At 46.2% G+C, this 21714-nt stretch overlaps 1 protein-coding gene across 1 annotated transcript in view; it reads left to right on the top strand.

Moving 5' to 3' along the window:
• Positions 1-7442: 7442 nt before the first annotated feature.
• Positions 7443-21714, top strand: part of LOC115468160 (cytochrome b-245 heavy chain) — an 82481-nt gene continuing 68209 nt past the window's right edge. The window contains exons 1-3 of the mRNA XM_030199704.1: positions 7443-7533; positions 14166-14261; positions 14632-14742. Coding sequence (XP_030055564.1) covers positions 7489-7533; positions 14166-14261; positions 14632-14742 — 252 coding nt within the window. The 5' untranslated portion in view covers positions 7443-7488. The remainder of the gene's footprint in view (positions 7534-14165; positions 14262-14631; positions 14743-21714) is intronic.

Here is a 21714-nt window from a genome sequence, read left to right as displayed (position 1 = left end):
ATAGACTTCCTGAGCTGGTACGTCAAACTCCGTCTCTGGCCGTCTTCAAATCTAAGCTAAAAGCCCACCTTTTTGATGCTGCTTTTAACTCCTAACTCTTATTCTCTTGTTCAGAACCCTTACTTTATCATACTTTAATATTTTATTGTTTGTCCTGTTTGTCTGTCCTAATTAGATTGTAAGCTCTGTCGAGCAGGGCCTGTCTCCTCATGTTCAAGTGTACAGCGCTGCGTACATCTAGTAGCGCTATAGAAATGATAAGTAGTAGTAGTAGTTTTTGGGATTCCGGAATCTTGTTACTCTTTCTGCACAGAATCTTGCTACACTTTGGGATTCCGGAATCTTGCTACTCTCTGGGATTCTGCACAGAATCTTGCTACTCTTTGTCCTTATCCCTTATCTGGCCTGTTTGTCTGTACTGATTAGATTGTAAGCTCTGTCGAGCAGGGCCTGTCTCTTCATGTTCAAGTGTACAGCGCTGCATACATCTAGTAGCGCTATAGAAATGATAAGTAGTAGTAGTAGTCTTTGGGATTCCGGAATCTTGCTACTCTTTGGGATTCCGCACGGAATCTTGCTACTCTTTGGGATTCTAGAATCTTGCTACTCTTTGAGATTCCGGGAATCTTGCTATTCTTTGTCCTTATCCCTTATCTGGCCTGTTTGTCTGTTCTGATTAGATTGTAAGCTGTGTTGAGCAGGGACTGTCTCTTCATGTTCAAGTGTACATGGGGGCAGACTCAGGAAAAATATCAGGAAGTATTTTTTCACAGAGAGGGTGGTGGATATGTGGAATGCCCTCCCGTGGGAGGTGGTGGAGATGAAAACAGTAATGGAATTCAAACATGCGTGGGATAAACACAAAGGAATCCCGATTAGAAGGCATGGATCCACAGAAGCTTAGCGGAGATTGGGTGGCGACGCTGGTAATTGGGAAGCAAAGCTAATGCTGGGCAGACTTCTATGATCTGTGCCCTGAAAATAGGAAGGACAAATCAAGGTCAGGTATACATATAAAGTAGCACATACAATGAGTTTATCTTGTTGGGTAGACTGGGTGGACCGTACAGGTCTTTATCTGCCGTTATCTACTATGTTACTCACGTTACACGCTACAAGCACACTCTGGAGTCACAGTGCAACTTTCTCCACATAATTTGTTAATGTTCTTCAGCCTTTTATTTAACTATTTTATAAATTACATTCAAAATATACTTGGCGTGATATATAAATATTACATAGAGATGTGCTGCATCTCAGCCATCTTCCTTTCCCTCAGCCGAACTTTCCACCACTGCTGCCCTAACTCCTTCCAGACTGGGCTCCAAGCTGCCCGAGGAGGACTGAGCATTGCATGGGACCTTTAAGTACAAATCCACACTCAAGCGCTAACCTGTCTCCTCCCCTCCTGCCCCAACAGGTTGTCTGCATCAGAGAGGGGGGAAGGGATGCAGCAGTGATGGAACAGGGGTCTGTGTTTAAAGGCCCTGTTCCATCAGTAGTAGTAGTGCTCAGTCCTCTTGCAGCAGAGGGTCCAGCTCAGGAGGATGTAGAGCAGTGGAAGCAGCCAACCTGTCAGGGGAAAGGGAACAGGTTGGAGATGCTTATGGAATTCTTTACCTCCTAATCTCCATGATTTTTCTGGTTATTCTGGTTTTTGCAAGCTTTTGAAAACTTGGATTTTTGAGCAAGCTTTTTGCTGAATTATAAATGTATTCAGTGTTACATATTATTCTAGGTTTTTTATGTTTTCTGCTAGATTGTTAATTCTGTAAATTTTTTTAAAGGTGTTATTTTGGTATCTGTTAATTTTAGCTTTTTGGTAACTTTGTTAATTGAATTAAATTTTGTAAACCGCTTTAAAACTTGTGGTGGTAAATGTGAGCCCTCCAAAACCCACAAGAAACCCACTGTACCCACATCTAGGTGCCCCCTTCACCCCTAAGGGCTATGGTAGTGGTGTACAGTTGTGGGGGGGGGGGGGGAGGATTGGGGGGGCTCAGCACACACGGTAAGGGAGCTATGTACCTGGGAGCAATTTGTGAAGTCCACTGCAGTGCCCCCTAGGGTGCCCGGTTGGTGCCCTGGCATGTCAGAGGGACCAGTGCAGTACGAATGCTGGCTCCTCCCATGACCAAAGGGCTTGGATTTGGTCGTTTTTGAGATGGTTGTCCTCGGTTTCCATTATCACCGAAAACTTGGGACGACCATCTCTAAGGTCGACCTAAATGTTGAGATTTGGGCGTACCCAACCGTATTATCGAAACAAAAGATGGACGTCCACCTTGTTTCGATAATACGGGTTTCCCCGCCCCTTCACCGAGACGTTTTGCGAGGACGTCCTCAGCAAAACTTGGGCGTCCCTTTCGATTATGCCCCTCCATCTGTTAATGCTGTGGTACAAATGTCAAGTTTTTAAAACTAAGGGAAAAAGACTATGGAGATTAGTTGATAAAATTTGCTTTTTTCTATTTTTATTCTGCCTATCACTAACCTACAATTCTTCCTTTAAACCCCAATCTTTAAGTTCCCAAAACACAAAGCAAAATAGTGTTCACTTACCAGAGAAATGTCCTCTTCTCAGAAAGGTTTACTGTTCTGGGATTTTGCCAGGTACTTGTGACCTGGATTGGCTACTGTTGGAAGCAGGATACTGGGCTTGGTGGACCTTCAGTCCAACAGTACAAGGTTTATGCTGTTTCAAATTTCTGAATAGTTCATTCCTATACCAAGCTTCTTTGTTATGGTACAGTTTACCCATTACAATTCGAAAAACTCGGTTCAAAACTCTGCTGCCTGTCTCATCTTCCGCCAGGGTCGCTTTACTCATACTACCCCTCTCCTCCCTTCACTGGCTCCCTATCCGTTTTCGCATCCTGTTCAAACTTCTTCTACTAACCTATAAATGTATTCACTCTGCTGCTCCCCAGTATCTCTCCACACTCGTCCTTCCCTACACCCCTTCCCGTGCACTCCGCTCCATGGATAAATCCTTCTTATCTGTTCCCTTCTCCACTACTGCCAACTCCAGACTTCGCGCCTTCTGTCTCGCTGCACCCTACGCCTGGAACAAACTTCCTGAGCCCCTACGTCTTGCCCCATCCTTGGCCACCTTTAAATCTAGACTGAAAGCCCACCTCTTTAACATTGCTTTTGACTCGTAACCACTCGCCTCCACCTACCCTCCTCTCCTCCTTCCTGGACACATTAATTGATTTGATTTGCTTACTTTATTTTTTGTCTATTAGATTGTAAGCTCTTTGAGCAGGGACTGTCTTTCTTCTATGTTTGTGCAGCGCTGCGTACGCCTTGTAGCGCTATAGAAATGCTAAATAGTAGTAGTAGTAGAAATCAACCATCTTATTCAGTTTTTCAACATTAATTAAAAACCTTCTCATTTTAGAATTTTTTACTAAATTATATGTGTAATGTAGTTTATATTCCATAATATTGTAACTTTGAGTGAGATTTGTAATTCCCAGTTATACTTATTGTTTTTTAAAAATTGTAATCTGCTTTGTGCTGTAATGAAGATTTAGCGGAACATAAAGGTGGAGATTCGATTAGATTAGAAAGAAGAAAATTAACTCACACAAGTAAAGAATGTGGTTTGTTTTTTTTTGACCACTAGATAATGGAACTTGTTGGAACATAAGACAGAGTAGTTTAGCAGAAGTTGCTGTTTCCTTGAAAACGCTGCCCTTGCATCAGCCACCAAGCCCCAGTGCTTCATGCCTTCAAAACCATCAGTTTGTACATCCTCTAGCTGTAGCTCTTACACCAATCCTTTATATTCCCCTTCCCTTCCTTCATCGGTTACCACAACTTTAAGTAATTATCGTTTCCACAGAAACTGGATTTTTAGCAGCATAACCCAATATAACAACACAGAGCCAGCTTCTGCTCCTTTCATGAACTTGTTGGGATACCAAGTCATGTACAGATAGGGCAGATGGAAGCAGTGGAAAGAGCCCTTCATCATTCTTTCAAGCAAGGCCAGCTGGGGGGTGGGGTGGGGGTGGCTGGGCTACGGAAAGTAAGGGAAATATAAACCCTGCAAGCCATTCGATAGCCAGTTGGAAACCAGAAGGCTACAACTCTCTAGAAACTAACTGGGTCAGGTCTGGCCAGGTACTGTGCAACATGGGCAGACTGAGAGTGATCTGGCTCCCCTGCCCGGCCGCTGCCTGACACTCCACCTACCGCCGCAGCCCCGGTTCTACCTGAAGGGCCCTGGTGGTCTAGTGGTCTCTGCGGGGGGGGGGGGGGGGGGGGGGGGTAAGCATGTTCTTTCCTGCCTGCTGTGCTGCCGCTATTCTGTTCTCAACAATCTCGCGAGACTTCCGCAGGCCGCCATTTTTAAAATACGGTGGTGCCGGGCAGGGGGAATAGCGACAGCACAACGGGCAGGAAAGAACATGTCCCCCCCCCCCACCCTCACACCGCAGAGATCACTAGATCATCAGCGGTGTGCCTTTAAAAGGAGGACCGGGGAGGGCTGGGTCCCCTAGAGCCTCTGGGCCCTCGGGCACTACCCGGTTGCTCGAATGGTCAGTCCCCGCCCCTGCTGTGCAACAAGGTGAAAATGAGGGGAAGATTATTAAAAAAAAAAAAAAAAGTGCACATGACCTAGTGGCCCAGCAGGCCATGAGGTAGCTGGATTGGTACCAGCAGGCTCAACTGCACAGGCCAGAACCAGCATGTTGGTGGTGGACATCAACATCCATCAAGAGACTGGCTGTGCAGATTATTAGAGTTTGGTGCTAAGACATAAGTACATAAGTATTGCCATGAGGTAGCTGGATTGGTACCAGCAGGCTCAACTGCACAGGCCAGAACCAGCATGTTGGTGGTGGACATCAACATCCATCAAGAGACTGGCTGTGCAGATTATTAGAGTTTGGTGCTAAGACATAAGTACATAAGTATTGCCATACTGGGAAAGACCAAAGGTCCATCGAGCCCAGCATCCTGGTCACGTATGTGGATTTATATTTTAGCCCTTTGCAGTTAGGGTAATGAAGATTGAGGAATGTGCGTGCTGATCTTTTTGCATTCCTAGTAGGCAAGTCTATAAGGTCTGACATGTAGTTTGGGGCTTCCCCGTGAACGATTTTGTGGACCAGGGTGCAGACTTTGAACACGATTCGTTCTTTTAGTGGGAGCCAGTGTAGTTTCTCTCTTAGGGGTTTGGCGCTTTCGTATTTCGCTTTCCCAAATATGAGTCTGGCTGCTGTGTTTTGAGCGGTTTGGAGCTTCTTAATGATTTGTTCTTTGCATCCAGCATAAATGGTATTGCAGTAGTCTAGATGGCTTAACACTATTGATTGTACTAGGCTGCGGAATACTTCCCTTGGGAAGAAAGGTTTGATTCTTTTAAGTTTCCACATTGAGCAGAACATTTTTTGTTGTTGTATTTTTCGCATGATCTTCAAATGTGAGATTTCGGTCGATTATGACTCCCAAACTTTTTAAGCTGTCTGAGACCGGGAGGGTGTAATCTGGGGTGTTTATGGTATTGGGTTTGTTTGTGTTATATTGTGAGGACAGGATGAGACATTGTGTTTTTTCTGCGGTCAGCTTTAGTTGGAATGCGTCCGCCCATGAGTTCATTATTTGGAGGCTTAGTGTGAATTCGGTTATATCTTTTTTAACGGAATGTATATCGTGACATCGTCTGCATAGATGTATGGGTTGAGTCCTTGGTTGGAGAGCGATTTGGCTAATGGTATCATCATTGTTAAAAAGAGTCAGTGAGAACGGTGATCCTTGTGGTACTCCGCATTCAGGTTTCCATGGTGTTGATGTTTTGAGGGTTTTTTTTTTTTTGTTACATTTGTACCCCGCGCTTTCCCACTCATGGCAGGCTCAATGTGGCTTGCCCAGAGTCACAAGGAGCTGCCTGTGCCTGAAGTGGGAATCAAACTCAGTTCCTCAGGACCAAATTCCACCACCCTAACCACTAGGCCACTCCTCCACTGTTGCTACTATTTGAGATTCTACATGGAATGTTGCTACTATTGGAGATTCTACACGGAATGTTGCTATTCCATAGCAACATTCCATGTAGAGGTCGGCCCTTGCAGATCACCAATGAGGCCGCGCAGGCTTCTGCTTCTGTGAGTCTGACGTCCTGCACGTGCAGGACGTCAGACTCACAGAAACAGAAGCCTGCGCAGCCTTCTACATGGAATGTTGCTAGGGGAATAGCAACATTCCATGTAGAATCTCCAATAGTATCTATTTTATTTTTGTTACATTTGTACCCCACGCTTTCCCACTCATGGCAGGCTCAATGCGGCATCCATGGGGCAATGGAGGGTTAAGTGACTTGCCCAGAGTCACAAGGAGTTGCCTGTGCATGAAATGGGAATTTGTTGGAATCACAGTACTGGGTCAAAATAGCCCTGACAAAAACAAAAAGACAAAAAAGCCCCCCCACCCCCCTAGCAAATTAACCCCTGAGAAAAGGGTCCACCCCCGCGAATATTTTATCTGCTCCTGCAACTCTGTGTGTCTTTCTGAGTCCTGCTCCTGCTTTAAGCCAAGGTATATCTTTTGGAGGATTGCTGGGTGAGATGGGGGTGGGGGGGAAGGTCAGTAGAGATACCAGACCGCAGAGGGCAGGCAGGAGGAAGAAGAGGGAGACATGTTGGAATTTGTTGGGAGGTGGGAATAGAGGGAGTAAAGAGATGCTGGACCGTCAGACGGTTTTTCACTATACTTCTTATTTTTGTGTTTGGCTCTGGGCTATTTTGTCCGTCGGGGTGCCCGGATTCACACACACCCAGACTTCCCTGAAGTACTGTATTTTATGGTGAGTGTGTACTGGTGGTTAGTGTGCTCAGATCTGAGATTTTTTTGAGATAAATTCATGTGCACACAATAATATATTAAATTTTTGCAGCTGTTTTCTGGTGCCCAGGCTTGCCTGCATAACGAGGCTCCTCACCCCCCCCCAGGTCTTCCCCGATGTTGGCAACCACCCCCTCCTCCTGCCAGAAGGGGGGGGGGGCAAGGTAAACTTTGTTTTATTATTATTTAAGGAATTAAATCCTACAACCAAGCCTCTATTGCAAGCAGTGGGATCTATCTTTGCAGTATGGACAGAGAAAAGTGGTCAGACTAGATAGCCAACTGGTCTCTCATCTACCCTCCATCTCTTCTTCTGTCATGCATCTAGTTGCTCATACATGCATCCATCCATCCATCCATCCATTATGTAACTCATCTGTCCAGACATCTCTGCGTCTTGCATCTCTCATACTGAAAACGGCCATACCCAGCAGCAGAGCCGGGAAGTGAACTGAAACCAGTCTGGCAGTTTAGCACTATTATTGACAAGAAAGAAGGACTGAACATTTTTTGTTGGCCAATGGGCTGCAGCTTCATTTCTGAAACGGGAAATTAGCTGTTAATTTCACTTCCCTGCATGAAAAGATACAGACGTGCCAGAGCAGCAAGGTCAGTGCCAAGCCTCCTGCAATCATGGGCAACTGGTTTATTAACGAAGGGCCCTCCGTCTTTGTGATTGTAAGTATCCTTCTTCTCTGAGTTACCTTCTTATATGTGCCTTGCCACTCATCTGTCCTTTTGCAAATAAGGTGGCAGGCAGACAACAGCTGTGTGAGGGCTGTAGTTCTGTTTTAGAAATCAGGTGTTATCTCATCCACTCAGCATTCACAAGAGGGGTTGGGAGCTATTTTGATAAAGACTGTCTTTAGCTGACTGAGTAGACCTTTTTCTGCTAAACTTACTCAAAAATACTAACAGTAACCCCAGAGATAAATAGCTCTTAATTAGAAATAAAAAAATACTTTATATGTATACTCGAGTTTGATTTGTCCCTGCCATTTTCAGGGCACAGACTGTAGAAGTCTCTTGCACTAAAAGTTCTGAAGATTCTGGAATCCTAAAGAGTTACAAGAGTCTGGAATCCCAATTAGTAGTTTTAATATTCCCGTATCTCTTGTTTGTCCTGTTTGTCTGTCCAAATTAGATTGTAAGCTCTGTCGAGCAGAGACTGTCTCTTCACGTTCAAGTGTACAGCGCTGCGTACGTCTAGTAGCACTATAGAAATGATAAGTAGTAGTAGCCTTTGGGATTCTGGAATCTTTCTACTCTTTGGGATTCTGGAATCTTGCTACTGTTTGGGATTCTGCACAGAATGTTGCTACTCTTTGGGATTCTGCATGGAATCTTGCTACTCTTTGGGATTCCGCAATCTTGCTACTCTTTGTCCTTATCCCTTATTTGTCCTGTTTGTCCTAATTAGATTGTAAGCTCTGTCGAGCAGGGACTGTCTCTTCATGTTCAAGTGTACAGTGCTGCGTACGTCTAGTAGCACTATAGAAATGATAAGTAGAAGCAGTAGTAGTAAAAAAGGAAACCTGAATAGCCCAGAGAGCCTACATGAATGGCTTACCTCTGCATTGGCACTTAACATAGGTTTCAATCAAAGACTCTGGAAACACACCTCAGCGGAAAACAACTCCATTGGAGAAAAAAACACTGAGACCAAAAAAACCAGAGTGGAAGAGACTGAGAAAAAAAACACTAGGGTTAGTGTTAGATTCAAAACCAATAAATAACTGAAATAATGTCCAAAACATTGCTGCACGTGCATAGGAAAAAAATGACGACTTGTCACTGCACCATTTGGGTTGAGAAGCTTTCAACATGGTTGCTATAAGTCATCCACCAAATTCATCTCCGTAAGTAGTTTGTCCGCAGACTGGATAGACCATTTCATCTTTTTCTGCTGTCATCTTCCATGTTATCTTGTTACTGCATTTAAAATTCCACTTTATAGCCACACCACCCATCTTTAGCAAAGACATGATAAGAGGTATATAAAATAATGAGTGGAGTGGAACAGGTGGATGTGAAGCGTCTGTTCACGCTTTCCAAAAATACTAGGACTAGGGGGCATGCGATGAAACTACAGTGTAGTAAATTTAAAACAAATCGGAGAAAATGCTTCTTCACCCAACGCGTAATTAAACTCTGGAATTCGTTGCCGGAGAACGTGGTGAAGGCGGTTAGCTTGGCAGAGTTTAAAAAGGGGTTAGACGGTTTCCTAAAGGACAACTCCATAAACCGGTACTAAATGGACCATAAACCGCTACTAAATGGACTTGGGAAAAATCCACAATTCCAGGAATAACATGTATAGAATGTTTGTACGTTTGGGAAGCTTGCCAGGTGCCCTTGGCATGGATTGGCCGCTGTCATGGACAGGATGCTGGGCTTGATGGACCTTTGGTCTTTTCCCAGTGTGGCATTACTTATGAACTTATGTACTTAAGTGCAGTTGCTGTATTAGTACGTTTGGATATGGGGCAAAAAAACGGAAACATGTTGCATCTGATACCTTTTTTATTGGATTAATTTAATACATCAGCTACGATGTATTTGTTGAGTTCATTTCCACTTTCCCCCAGATTCTATATAGCGTGCCTAGAGATCGGCGCCAAATTTTGGAAAGCGATTTGACAAGCTTAACTAGCTAATGAGCGCTGATAACAGCACTTAACAAGCAATAATGAACACTAATTGGCACTAATTAGAATTTAGGCGCACAACTCGCTAAGCGTATTCTGTAACGATGTGCATCGAACTTCTAACACATGCGGGCAAAAAGGGGCATGGCTATGGGCGGGGAAATGGGTGTTTCGTGGGTGTTCCAAAATTTAGGCGCCTAAATCAATGTGCCGAGATTTACGCCATGTTTTCCTTGGTGTAAATGAATGCGCATAGATTTAGGTGCTGAAATATCAACTGAGTATTCTATAATCAGCGGCTAACTTTAGGTGCCAATTATAGAATATGCTTAATTGGCGCTAATTTCAGTATCGATTTTTTAAAAAGCCATATACAGAAGTTCCTCCTGTATATGTCAATATGCTTTGTTAAGGAAAACATACAACAACAAAATCCAGAGATGTAACAATGAACAAAAACACGATCACTTTAACGACAAAATAGACATCTTTTCATTTTGATAGTATTTAAAATGCACCCTTCCTCCTCCCTTGATCCATATTATTAAAAGATACCAGGAGACTTCTTCCTCCAGATAACTCATTTTTACTACTACTACTACTACTTAACATTTCTAAAGCGCTACTAGGGTTACGCAGCGCTGTACAATTTAACATAGAAGGACAGTCCCTGCTCAAGGAGCTTACAATCTAAAGGACAAGCGAACAGTCAGTCCGATAGGGGCAATCAAATTGGGGCAGTCTGGATTTCCTGAAAGGTAAGAGTTAGGTGCCGAAAGCAGCATTGAAGAGGTGGGCTTTAGGCAAAGACTTGAAGATGGGCACATAACACATTTCCCCCCCTCTAATACATGTTTTTCTTGTACCCATGCCCCAAAGGTTTAAACACTTCCAATTTTTATGTTTATTTCCATTTTATAGCTGAATTGCTCATTTTGTATAAAGTGGTGGTAACACTGTTTAAGAGAGGAAGTCACCTCATCACTGACACTGCACCAGCTCTGCACTGTGCTTTAAGACAGTGAGTTGCAAAAACAAACAGCTGTTTGCCTGCAGAAAATGAACTGCTGAAAATCCTACTCTCACCCCGAGTAAAAATCCCCACCTTGATCACAACATTTGGGTACTTTCACCTGCAGCCCGCAGGGGGTGGTGGAGGGAGAAGGGCAAGCGCCAGGCTTTCAGTCATGCATTTTCTGTATTTCAGAAACTAACTACTGCTTCAAAGCATTTTCAGGGTTTCCCTCTGACAAACCTGGCTGCAGGGGTTCAAAACTGCTCCATAAAAGCTGACCCATTAGTACCCATTTTGCAACAGTAAATATTTGACAACATGATGAGGACTTCTGATTTAAAACAAAATCAGTGTTTCGTATTACCAGGCTGTAAGTTGTTTAAATCACTGCTTTCTGTTTAGGAGGAATGAGAGGGGGGTCCGCTTCCTCTTCTTGGATGGAGCCAGCAAGCCTGGGGGGGCTCCCAGGGTTCCTGGGCCTGGCCAGACTATTGCTGATACTGGGACTCAGGGCCAAAGTATTTTATTGTCAAGGCAATTTCATACCAAAAATCATAATTAATTCTTCATAACAAAAGGTACAGTCCTCATAAGATAATCTTCAAAAGAAAAAAAAGGTACAGTCCAGGTCTCAAAATCCCTCAGCAAACGCTCAGCTCCTCAAGACCTCAGGTCTTCTATTACATAGTAACATAGTAGATGACGGCAGAAAAAGACCTGCATGGTCCATCCAGTCTGCCCAAGACAAACTCATATGTGTATACCTTACCTTGAATTTGTAACTATCCTTTTCAGGGCACAGACCGTATAAGTCTGCCCAGCAGTATTTCCCGCCTCCCAACCACCAGTCCCGCCTCCCATCACCGGCTCTGGTACAGACCGTATAAGTCTGCCCTCCCCTATCCTCGCCTCCCAACTTAGCTTTCCCTTCCCCCTCCTTCAGAAGGGTTTAGTAAGAGTTCAGCACATTTCCAATATAGCACAACAGTTCAGAATAAATCTTCATGGACAGTCTTTGCACATCAAACCAATACCAGAAATCACCTGCACAGAGGGAACCCTGTAAGGAGCAGGGTTGGCAGTTTCTCCCATCTCTCAGCACCACGCCCGGTGTGGCCTCCTCCACTGCCTTCAAGTGCCGGGCAGGGCAACCTTTGAATTCTCCCATTCCATGGTAGCTGGCTCCTCTCCCGTAGGCAGCTCTAGTGGCAGGCTACTTCCTTCCTCCATTCGTCTCCCCTCTCTCCTGGTGACTGAGAGCCTCCAGGAAATCTGCTCTCCCCTTCTCACAGCTGGGGGGAATTATATACTGATGGCGAAGCCAGGGAAACTGAGCTTCATCCTTCCCTCTCCCTCTAGTGGGGAAAGGAGGAACAGGCTCACCCTGCCTCGAGCCATTGCTCCCCCTGCTGGGGCTGGGAATCCATTCCATCTTTTTAGGACTACTCTCCTCACTCATTCTTGCAAGGACTTCTGGGACCTGTAGTTCTGGGCTCAACTGCTTCACTGGGGAATCTCTGGGGCTTGCCTTGTCACAAGGTGTCCATCAGTTGATTTTCTTTGAACTCAGAACTTGTCCCCATTGCTCTACAGTGCCTTGAGCCTTCATCTGTCATAACTTCAGGTCTCTTCTTCCCACTAATTCAAAATTTAAAAACATGGAGGGCATATCCTCTTAAAAAGAGAGTGTATGGTAACCCTATTCAACACACTTCACTCCCTCCACAAACCCTGCAATCCCCCATACTCTCTTACACCCTTACCCCACCCCTCACCACTCATCCCCACACTCTACATCTCCATATAGTCTACACACAGGCCACTCTCCTTACCCCAAATATATTTCACCACACTCACCCCACAGATATCCCTATAAACCAGGGATTCTTAATCCAGTCCTTGGAACACATCTAGCCAGTCAGGTTTTCAGGCAGGGGCGGATTGACCATTTGGGCAACCAGGCAGTGTCCGAGGGCCCAGAGGCTCTGCCCGGATGCTCGCTGCACACTACAGCCCCCCCTGGTCCTATCTTTAAAGGCATGCCACTGGTGATCTAGTGGCCTCTGCGGGCGGGGGGAGGGGGCATGTTCTTTCCTGCCCATTGTGCTGCCTCTATTTCCCCTGCCTGGCACCGCCGTACTTTAAAATGGCATCCAAGACTCCCTGCAGAAGTCTGGTGTGACTATTGAGGCCCACGAGACTACCGCAGGACATCTCAGCCGCCAGTTTGAAAACACAGCGGGGGGAATAGCGGCAGTGCAGCGGGCAGAAAAGAACATGCTCTTCCCCCGCAGAGACCACCAGGGCCCTTCAGGTAGGATCGGGGCAGTAGAGGCCCAGAGCACTCTCACTCCGCCCCTGTTTTCAGGATACTCACAAGAGATTAGATTAGAGAATTCCTACATTCACTTTCAAAAACTTTTGAAAACTTTTCTTTTCACAAACTTTATTGAACAGAACCTATGAGAGTAGGGAAGGTGTAAAAGTTTAGGCTAAACTGTATTTAATTTAGTTAATTGTGTTTTTATTAGTTATGTCTTTCTTTGTCATTTATGGTTTGCTGTGCTTTTCTATCAATGATTGGAGTTCCTACTTGTTTGTTTGTATGATATATATATATATATATATATATATATATATACATATAATTTTAATGTTAACTGTTCTGTTTTGCAACAGCAATAAGAAACGGTATATAAAATAAATAAATGATGATAAATAGGCATGAGTTAAATTTGCATACCGTGGAGGTAGTGCATGCAGAGGCGGAGCTGTATGGAGAAAGAGTTTAGAGACAAGAAGGGAGGGGGGTCAGGGCTCCTAAAGCTTTGAGTTTTGTTTTGTGTTTTTATTTAATGCTGGGGGAGGAAGCGGGGAGCAGCAGCAGCGACCACGGGCGGGGGGGGGGGGCGCCTTTGCCCCCTCCCGATCCAAGTGTTTGTGTTTTGGTTTTTTTTTTTGGGGGGGGGGGTTGACGTGTGTGGCATGCGCAGAGCAGCCAGCATAATGCTTGGCTGCTCTGTGCATGCTTTAGGGCCCGATTACCGACGGGGATTCCAGCAGATTGATGCATTGTACTTTCAAATACCGCACCGAACATGTGCAACTTGTTTTTTTGCTGCATTGTTCGTTTTTTCAAATTTGGTAACAGCTTTTACGTTTTTGCTTTTTTTACGTTTGGTTGATGCATCTGGCTCTGGGTTGAGAAACCCCTGCTAGAGACATACTCAAGGGAGACCTCACATTTGCATATATATGCTGTAGCTGTCAGACACCACCCCCACCACACATACACCCCTCCTGCCCTCCCTAGTGAGAGACACACTTCACAAGTCAACCCCTTGCTCCTCACACAGACCCCTCAGCCTGCAGACAAAGAGGAACTGGTTTGTTGTGTCACACCATGCACTTTTCAACTTGTCCATTTTTCATTACAAACAGAGATGCAGTGAAAGACTTCTAAAGAAGAAATATTTCAGTATTGCAAAACACACAAGCAATTATGCAAAATAACAGCCGTTTTCACCTTTTCTACTGCACTGGATGGTTTTACCTCCCGAAATGCACAGATAGCACTGAACGCTTTCTAATTAGGATGAGGGGGCATCTGAAGTTTCATTCTGATCTGTGTTTCTCCTCTCTTTTAGCTTGTGTGGCTGGCAATAAACGCTTATCTTTTTGTGAACGCCTATCTGTTTTATAATGAAGGGATTAGGTTCCACTACTCCAGACAGATCTATGGGGTAAGTACCCAAAAGGGAAATTACAAGAAAGCAAATCAGTGACCAGCCGAATTACCAGGCCCCCTGTATTGTCACCCATTCCTGCTCTTCCCTTCCCCTGTGAGAATTACCTAGGATAAGCCCGGCCAGTCCTGCCTTCATCTTTGTGGACACACAGAGCCAGATTCAGTAAGTGGTACCCAAATTTAGACATGGAAGGATCCGTGCCAAGCATCCTATATAGGATAGTACTTATTGCTGATTCCCAAGCCCAACTTTGGGCCAGGGGCATAGCCAGACAACAGACTGTTAAATGCAGCACGCTTGATTTAAAGTGTAATGTTAGATTAATAAACTCCAGTCTGAATGTATTGCTTCCATCATGCTACAGGAGGCGCTGGCCTGGGCTAGAGCACCGGCAGCTTGTCTAAACTTCAACTGCATGCTGATTCTGCTGCCCGTCTGTCGCAATCTGCTGTCCTTCCTGCGTGGCTCCAGTGTGGTAAGATTTTGTGGTCTATGCAACAATGAACCACTTATAAGTCTATTGCAAAAAAACTGGCTCTTCCTTATTGTCTCATTTCAATGGTACAGTGTGAGTTAAACTGACTCCCACAACCTTCCACCATGCACCCTGGCCAGGGCCAGCTCAAGGGATTGTGGTACCCTGAGTCGACTTGGGACCCAAATCACCTTACTCCCTCCTCCTCCTGGCCACATCAGCTCCTTACCTTGTCCTTTAAACATGGGCAGGTGTGTTCTGCTTTGCTCTTTTCTCGAAGCTGCAGGTTTAAAATGAGAACGCAAAGTACGGTACACGTTTATTTATTTAAATCTGCAGTGGTGCTGGTGGCAGCATAGGGAGGAAAGCTCAATGGCGAGAGCAAAGCAACATGCATGTCTGTATATGCATCACATCATATCACATGCTATGAGTTTTATCATGTTGGGCAGACTGGATGGACAGTGCAGGTCTGTATCTACCGTCATCTACTATGTTATTATGTAACACCTCTCGCCATTGTGAAGCCTTGAGTTTGGGTGCCGTGACTCATGCCTTAAGCTGGTCCTGATCCTGGCAAATCAAAAATGCACGAACAGCAAAAATTGGAGGTGCCCAGGGGGTTAATGTTGTATCATAAGTACTGTATAATTATAAGTAATGCCACACTGGGAAAAGACCAAGGGTCCATCGAGCCCAGCATCCTGACCCCGACAGCGGCCAATCCAGACCAAGGGCACCTGGCGAGCTTCCCAAACATTCTATACATGTTATTCCTGGGATTTTGGATTTTTCCAAGTCCGTTTAGTAGCGGTTTATGGACTTGTCCTTTAGGAAACCGTCCAACCCCTTTTTAAACTCTGCTAAGCTAACCGCCTTCACCACATTTTCCGGCAATGAATTCCAGAGTTTAATTACACGTTGGGTGAAGAAACATTTTCCCCGATTTGTTTTAAATTTACTACACTGTAGTTTCATCGCATGCCCCTTAGTCCTAGTATTTTTGGAAAGCGTGAACAGATGCTTCACATCCACCTGTTCCACTCCACTCATTATTTTATATACCTCTATCATGTCTCCCCTTAGCCGTCTCTTCTCCAAGCTGAAAAGCCCTAGCCTCCTTAGTCTTTCTTCATAGGGAAGCCGTCCTATCCCCGCTATCATTTTAGTCGCCCTTCGCTGCACCTTTTCCAATTCTACTATATCCAGTGGTGTGCTGGAGCCGGCTTGCGAGCCGGTTGTTGAAAATAGCGAGCCGGCTCTGGCTCTCCTCTCTCCCTCCCTCCGGATCCGCCTCACCGCCCGCTTGTTTTTTGAATTCTTCGGGGCAGGCAGTCTTGCCTGCCCGCTTCCAGCGCTGACTGTCCTCCCTTGCCAATTCGCGCATTAAAAATGGCGCCGAGACTTCCAGAGGGGGCCTCGCGAGACTTCAGCTGAAGTCTCGGTGGCCATTTTGAAGCGCGAATCGGCAAGGGAGGACAGTCGGCGCTGGAAGCGGGCAGGCAAGACTGCCTGCCCCAAAAAATTCAAAAAACAAGCGGGTGGTGAGGGACCGGATCGGGAGGGAGGGAGGAGAAGAATTTGCGAAACAACTTGGGAGGGGGTTGCAGGGGGGAAAAGGGAGTCGCTGCTGGGCATGGGTGGATGGAGGGGGTCGCTGGGTATGGGTGCATGCAGGGCAGGGGAGAGGAGGGTCACTGCTGGACATGGGTGCATGCAGGGCAGGGGAAAGAAGGGTCACTGCTGGACATGGGTGCATGCAGGGGAGAGGAGGGTCACTGCTGGACATCTGGGTGCATGCAGGGCAGAGGAGGGTCGCTGGGTATGGGTGCATGCAGGGCAGGGGAGAGGAGGGTCACTGCTGGACATGGGTGCATGCAGGGCAGGAGAAAGAAGGGTACACTGCTGGACATGGGTGCATGCAGGGGAGAGAAGGTTCACTGCTGGACATCTGGGTGCATGCAGGGCTGGGCAGAGGAGGGTCGCTGGGTATGGGTGCACGCAGGGCAGGGGAGAGGAGGGTCACTGCTGGACATGGGTGCATGCAGGGCAGGGGAGAGGAGGGAAGAGAGAAGAAATGCTGGACATGGATGGAGGGGAGAGAAGAGTGAGGAAGGAGATGAGATGAGGGAAAAGGAAGAGAGGAGGAAAACTGCACATGGATGAAGAAAATAGGCAGAAGCTGAGGACCAGAAATGAAGAAGAAAGGAGGAAAGAAATAAATGGAAAGGAAGCCCTGGAAACGGAGTTAAGAGGACAGATAGCAGCAGAATCGGATACTGGGCCAGCATGATCAGAAAAACAAAGGTAGAAAAAAATCATTTTATTTTCATTACAGTGTTTGGAATATGTTCACTTTGAGAATCAGGTGCTCAACATTAAAAGTTTATATTTATTTACTTATTTATGGCATTTTATCACACATTAAACAAGAATTAGATTGGAACCTGGGATCATTTAATTTTTGTTCCTGGAGAGAGTAATGCATTGCTCCCCCCCCCCCCCCCCGGCTATAGCCAGCTCTGCAATTTTTTTTTGGGGGGGGGGCGCAGAGGTGGACGGGGGGGCGCAGTGGTGGACGGGGGGAGGGGGGGTGCCGAGGTGGACCGGGGAGAGATCCTGTTTTTAAAAATTTACCAGCACACCACTGACTATATCTCTCTCTATATATAACTCTGGTTATATATTTTATTGTAGACCATGAATGCAGTGGTGTACCAAGGGTGGGGTGGTCCGCCCCGGGTGCATGCTGCAAGGGGGTACAGGGAGCAGCTGTGTGGCTGTTGGCTCTGACGCTTCCCTGCTCCCTCTGACATTACTTCCTGTTCCAGGACAGGGAGCTGGCGGAGCTGACAACTGCGCAGCTCCAACCTGTGGCCCCAGGAGGGGGCTGCGCTTGGGGGGGGGAGAGGTGATGTGGCAGGGGAAGGTGATTTCCTGGTTGGGGGTGGGGGTGATGTGCCTGGGGGGGGGGGGTGCAGCGGCAATCCGCCCCAGGTGGCTGCAGACCTAGGAACACCACTGAATGAAGGAGTGAGCTTGTGAAGACTTTCTGTTTCAATGCCATTTTGAATTGCTGGAACAACCGATTCTATGAGAGGTTAAGGTTTGTGGCCACGTTGGCTCCAATATTCAAACCACAAGAGATAGTCGGGCTGTCTGCCGTGGTCTGCACTGAACCTGGATATTCAATGCTGGACCATTTTTGGTGACGGGCATTGATTATTCAGGTTTTTTTCGGCCGGTTTGAAGAAAACTGACCGTCTTTGCTTTTTACTGTTGTTGTTTTCTGTGGAATGTTTTTGTTCTAATCAAAAATGCATACCTTGAAATATAAAATACGGCTGTCTCGGTAAAATATAGCAAGTCGCAGACAGCGACTGATGCACAAAGGAGATCACATGCAAATGAACTGTTTGCGACTCTGAGCTGTCAAATGCATTTTACCACTCCCAATGCAGAACCGACCCAACCCCGACACACCCAGATCCCCCTGTGCCTCTCGACCCCCCCCCCCCCCCGCAAAAAATTCCCTGGTGCTCCCAGTGGACCCTGATTCCTCTGCCAATCCTCCAAACTCCCTCCTAACCCTCCCCTCCCCCAAGCAAGAATCGCAAACCCAAACCTCGTCCCAGTCCTCACAAGGCAAGAATGGCCCTGGTGGTCTAGTGACCCCAAACCACCAGGCCCCCTTCCTGACGCTCCCCAAACGCAATGATGGCTCTGGTGGTCTAGTGACCTGCCCCCTTCTCCCTCCTCCTGACCCCCCCATACCTGGAAAAAGATTGAGGCAGGAGGGCGGGTGGGTGCATCCTGGGATGCACTGGGCGGGGCTAAGCACCATATAAGGAGTTTTCTTCCTTATATGGTGCTTAACCCCATCCTGTTTATAGCTTGTAAGATGCAGTTTAGATAATAGCGCATAGGCAGGGGGAACATGCCATTGACATCACTGAAAACCCATGATAAGAGCATAAGAAGAGGGTGAGGCAGCATTCACTTCATTTGTTTGGTCCTTCCACACACAAAAAAAGAGATTCTGCTGATGATTTTTATTTATTTATTTATTGCATTTGTATCCCACAATTTCCCACCTATTTGCAGGCTCAATGTGGCTTACAGAGATCTATTATGGCATTGCTATTCCAGGATATCAGATACAATTGGTGATGCAAAGAGATTAAGGATGGGAAAGAAGTTCTAAGAAAATAGATATAGAAAGATGACTTTCAGACTGGGGTGGATTGGTGAGGTGGTATAGTTAAGCTATGGGTCCTCTTTGTAAGCCTTGTTCAAACATGTGTGGGATAAACATAAAGGAATCCTCCTCAGAAGGAATGGATCCCCAGAAGCTTAGCCGGTGGTGGGAGGCAGGGCTGGTGGTTGGGAGGTGGGGATAGTGCTGGCCAGACTTATACGGTCTGTGCCAGAGCTGGTGGTGGGAGGCGGGGCTGGTGGTTGGGAGGCGGGGATAGTGCTGGGCAGACTTATACGGTCTGTGCCCTGAAAAAGACAGGTACAAATCAAGGTAAAGTATACACAAAAAGTAGCACATATGAGTTTATCTTGTTGGGCAGACTGGGTGGACCGTGCAGGTCTTTTTCTGCCATCATCTACTATGTTACTATGTTGAAGAGATACGTCTTCAGGGATTTACGAAAGTTAGATATTTCGTCGATTGTTTTCAGGTCAGTTGGTAGTGCGTTCCACAACTACGTACTCATGTAAGAGAAGGAAGTTGCATGTATAAGCTTGTATTTTAGTCCTTTACAGCTGGGGAAGTGTAGATTAAGAAATTTTCAGGATTATCTTTTGGCATTTCTGGGAGGCAGGTCTACAAGGTTTAGCATGTAGGTTGGGGCGTCTCCGTGGATGATTTTGTGTACAATCGTGCAGATCTTGAACACGATCCGTCCCTTAAGTGGGAGCCAGTGAAGTTTCTCTCTTAAGGGTTTTGCGCTTTCATATTTTGGTTTTCCAAATATGAGTCTGGCAGCGGTATTCTGATTAGTCTCGCAAATGACAAGATGGATTCAGATAGGCTGGAGTGGGCTTTGACGGCAACTCCAGTAGTTGGAACATAAGGACAGAGCCTGGTGGACTTCTACGGTCTACGTCCCAGAAACACCAAAGAAAAACCACGATCAAGTATATAATATCACATTCATTGATGATTTAATCTAGAACTGAGAATGAATGTAACTGTTAGGCAGACTGGATGGACCATTCAGGTCTTTATCTGCAGTCACTTACTATGTTATTATGTAATAAACAGGAGTGTAGCCAGACTTTGTGGTGGGAGGGGGCCAGAGCCCAAGATGAGGGGGGGCACATTTTGGTCTGCCGCCGCCTCGCCTGCCACCCTGCTGCTCTCCACCCACTGCCACAGCAAATACCTTGGCTGGCGAGGGTCCCCAACCCCCGCCAGCTGAAGCATTGTCCAGCGCCGGTCTCCAGCACCGCTGACGCGTTGCCTGCCCTGCTCTGTCTTCCCCTCACGTCCTGCACGCTCCTTTTAGTGAAATTGAGCAGGGCAGGAAATGCAGCAGTGCTGAAGCTACCGTTAACATAGGTTATTTTACCCTGCATACAAGAGGAAGAAAACTCTCGCTGGACCTGAACCAAAATACTGCCAAGTGATTTCTGATTATTTTATTCTAATTTATCAACTTTCTGTCTACAGGTTTAGCTATCTGATATATTTATTCTCTTGAATGTATTGGTTATTGCTTAATTAAGTTGCCCTGTGAATCTGTCTTCTAATCCTGCCCCCCCCCCAAAAAAAAACAGACAACAACAACAACAACAACAAATCTTTCCCTTCCTGCCTAGCTCTGACAGTAGAGAGGATAGGTTTTTCTAACTGCATCTTGTCCTACACCCCTGATGGCGAACCTATGACACGCGTGTCAGTACTGACACGCGTAGCCATTTTCGATGACAGGCGGCCGCATGTGGCCGCATACAGAGAAGCAGCGGCGTTCCTTGCTGACACCCGGGCGGATCGCCGATGCACCCCCCCCCGGCGAAATCACCCCCCCCCCCCGGTGCATGTTTACCCGTGTGCGCTCCTATTGGCTCCCTCCGAGTCCTCCGCTTGTTCCCTCCCTGCTGCTCCCTCTGCCCCGGCTCCTGCATGGCCGTTTGACCTCACTTCCGGCCAGCGGAGCAGAGAGCAGCGGAATGCCGTGGGGGACGCATCTCTGAGGGCCCTGTGATCGCCATTACCAGCAACCACATAACCACAGCAACCATCATCCAATCTACTGTTCTGGGGTGTTGTGGATTTCTAATTGACCATCATTACTGAGATAGGTGAGGGGGAGGCTGGGAGAGGCGAGGGCATGTGCTATGGGTGCCGTTTCCCGCCATTAGAAATAGCGGCAGCCATCTTAATTTACATAAGGTGGTCAGTTAGGCTAGTTAACCCCTAATTGCCTGCAGGGCTAACAGGCTATCTATAATTCTATCTTCTGTCACTGCCCCCCTGATGGAGAACCCAAAAAATAAAAAAAAACAAGGTTAAGTAAAGGAAGTGGTAGTAGCAGTAGCCAACCCTTTCAAGAGACATGGACCGAGATGTATGGCATTATAGAAAAAAATGTCAGATCATTTTGCGTTCCATGTACTGAAACGGTAGTAAGCAGAACGTGGAATATAAATAGACATTTTGAAACTAATCATTCCCAGCTCTTGAAAAAAAGTGAGGATGAAAGGAAGGAATACATTTCCAGGCAGCTACACTTTTATAAGAGCCAATCTAATTCCATCCTTACATTTGTAAAAGGTTCTACAAATTTAACATCTGCAAGTTTGAGCATTGCTCATTCCATAGCTCAGCTTGGAAAAGCACTCAGTGAGGGAGGATTTATTAAAGAAACTCTCCTAAGATGTGCACCAGTTCTATTTCACGATTTGCAGAATAAAGATGCAATTATTAAGAGAATATCTGAGTTACCAGGAAATTTGGAG

Source organism: Microcaecilia unicolor, chromosome 4 (genome assembly GCF_901765095.1).
Source record: "Microcaecilia unicolor chromosome 4, aMicUni1.1, whole genome shotgun sequence".
In the NCBI taxonomy this organism is placed as follows: Eukaryota; Metazoa; Chordata; class Amphibia; order Gymnophiona; family Siphonopidae; genus Microcaecilia; species Microcaecilia unicolor.
This window is presented reverse-complemented; position numbering and strand designations above follow the sequence as displayed.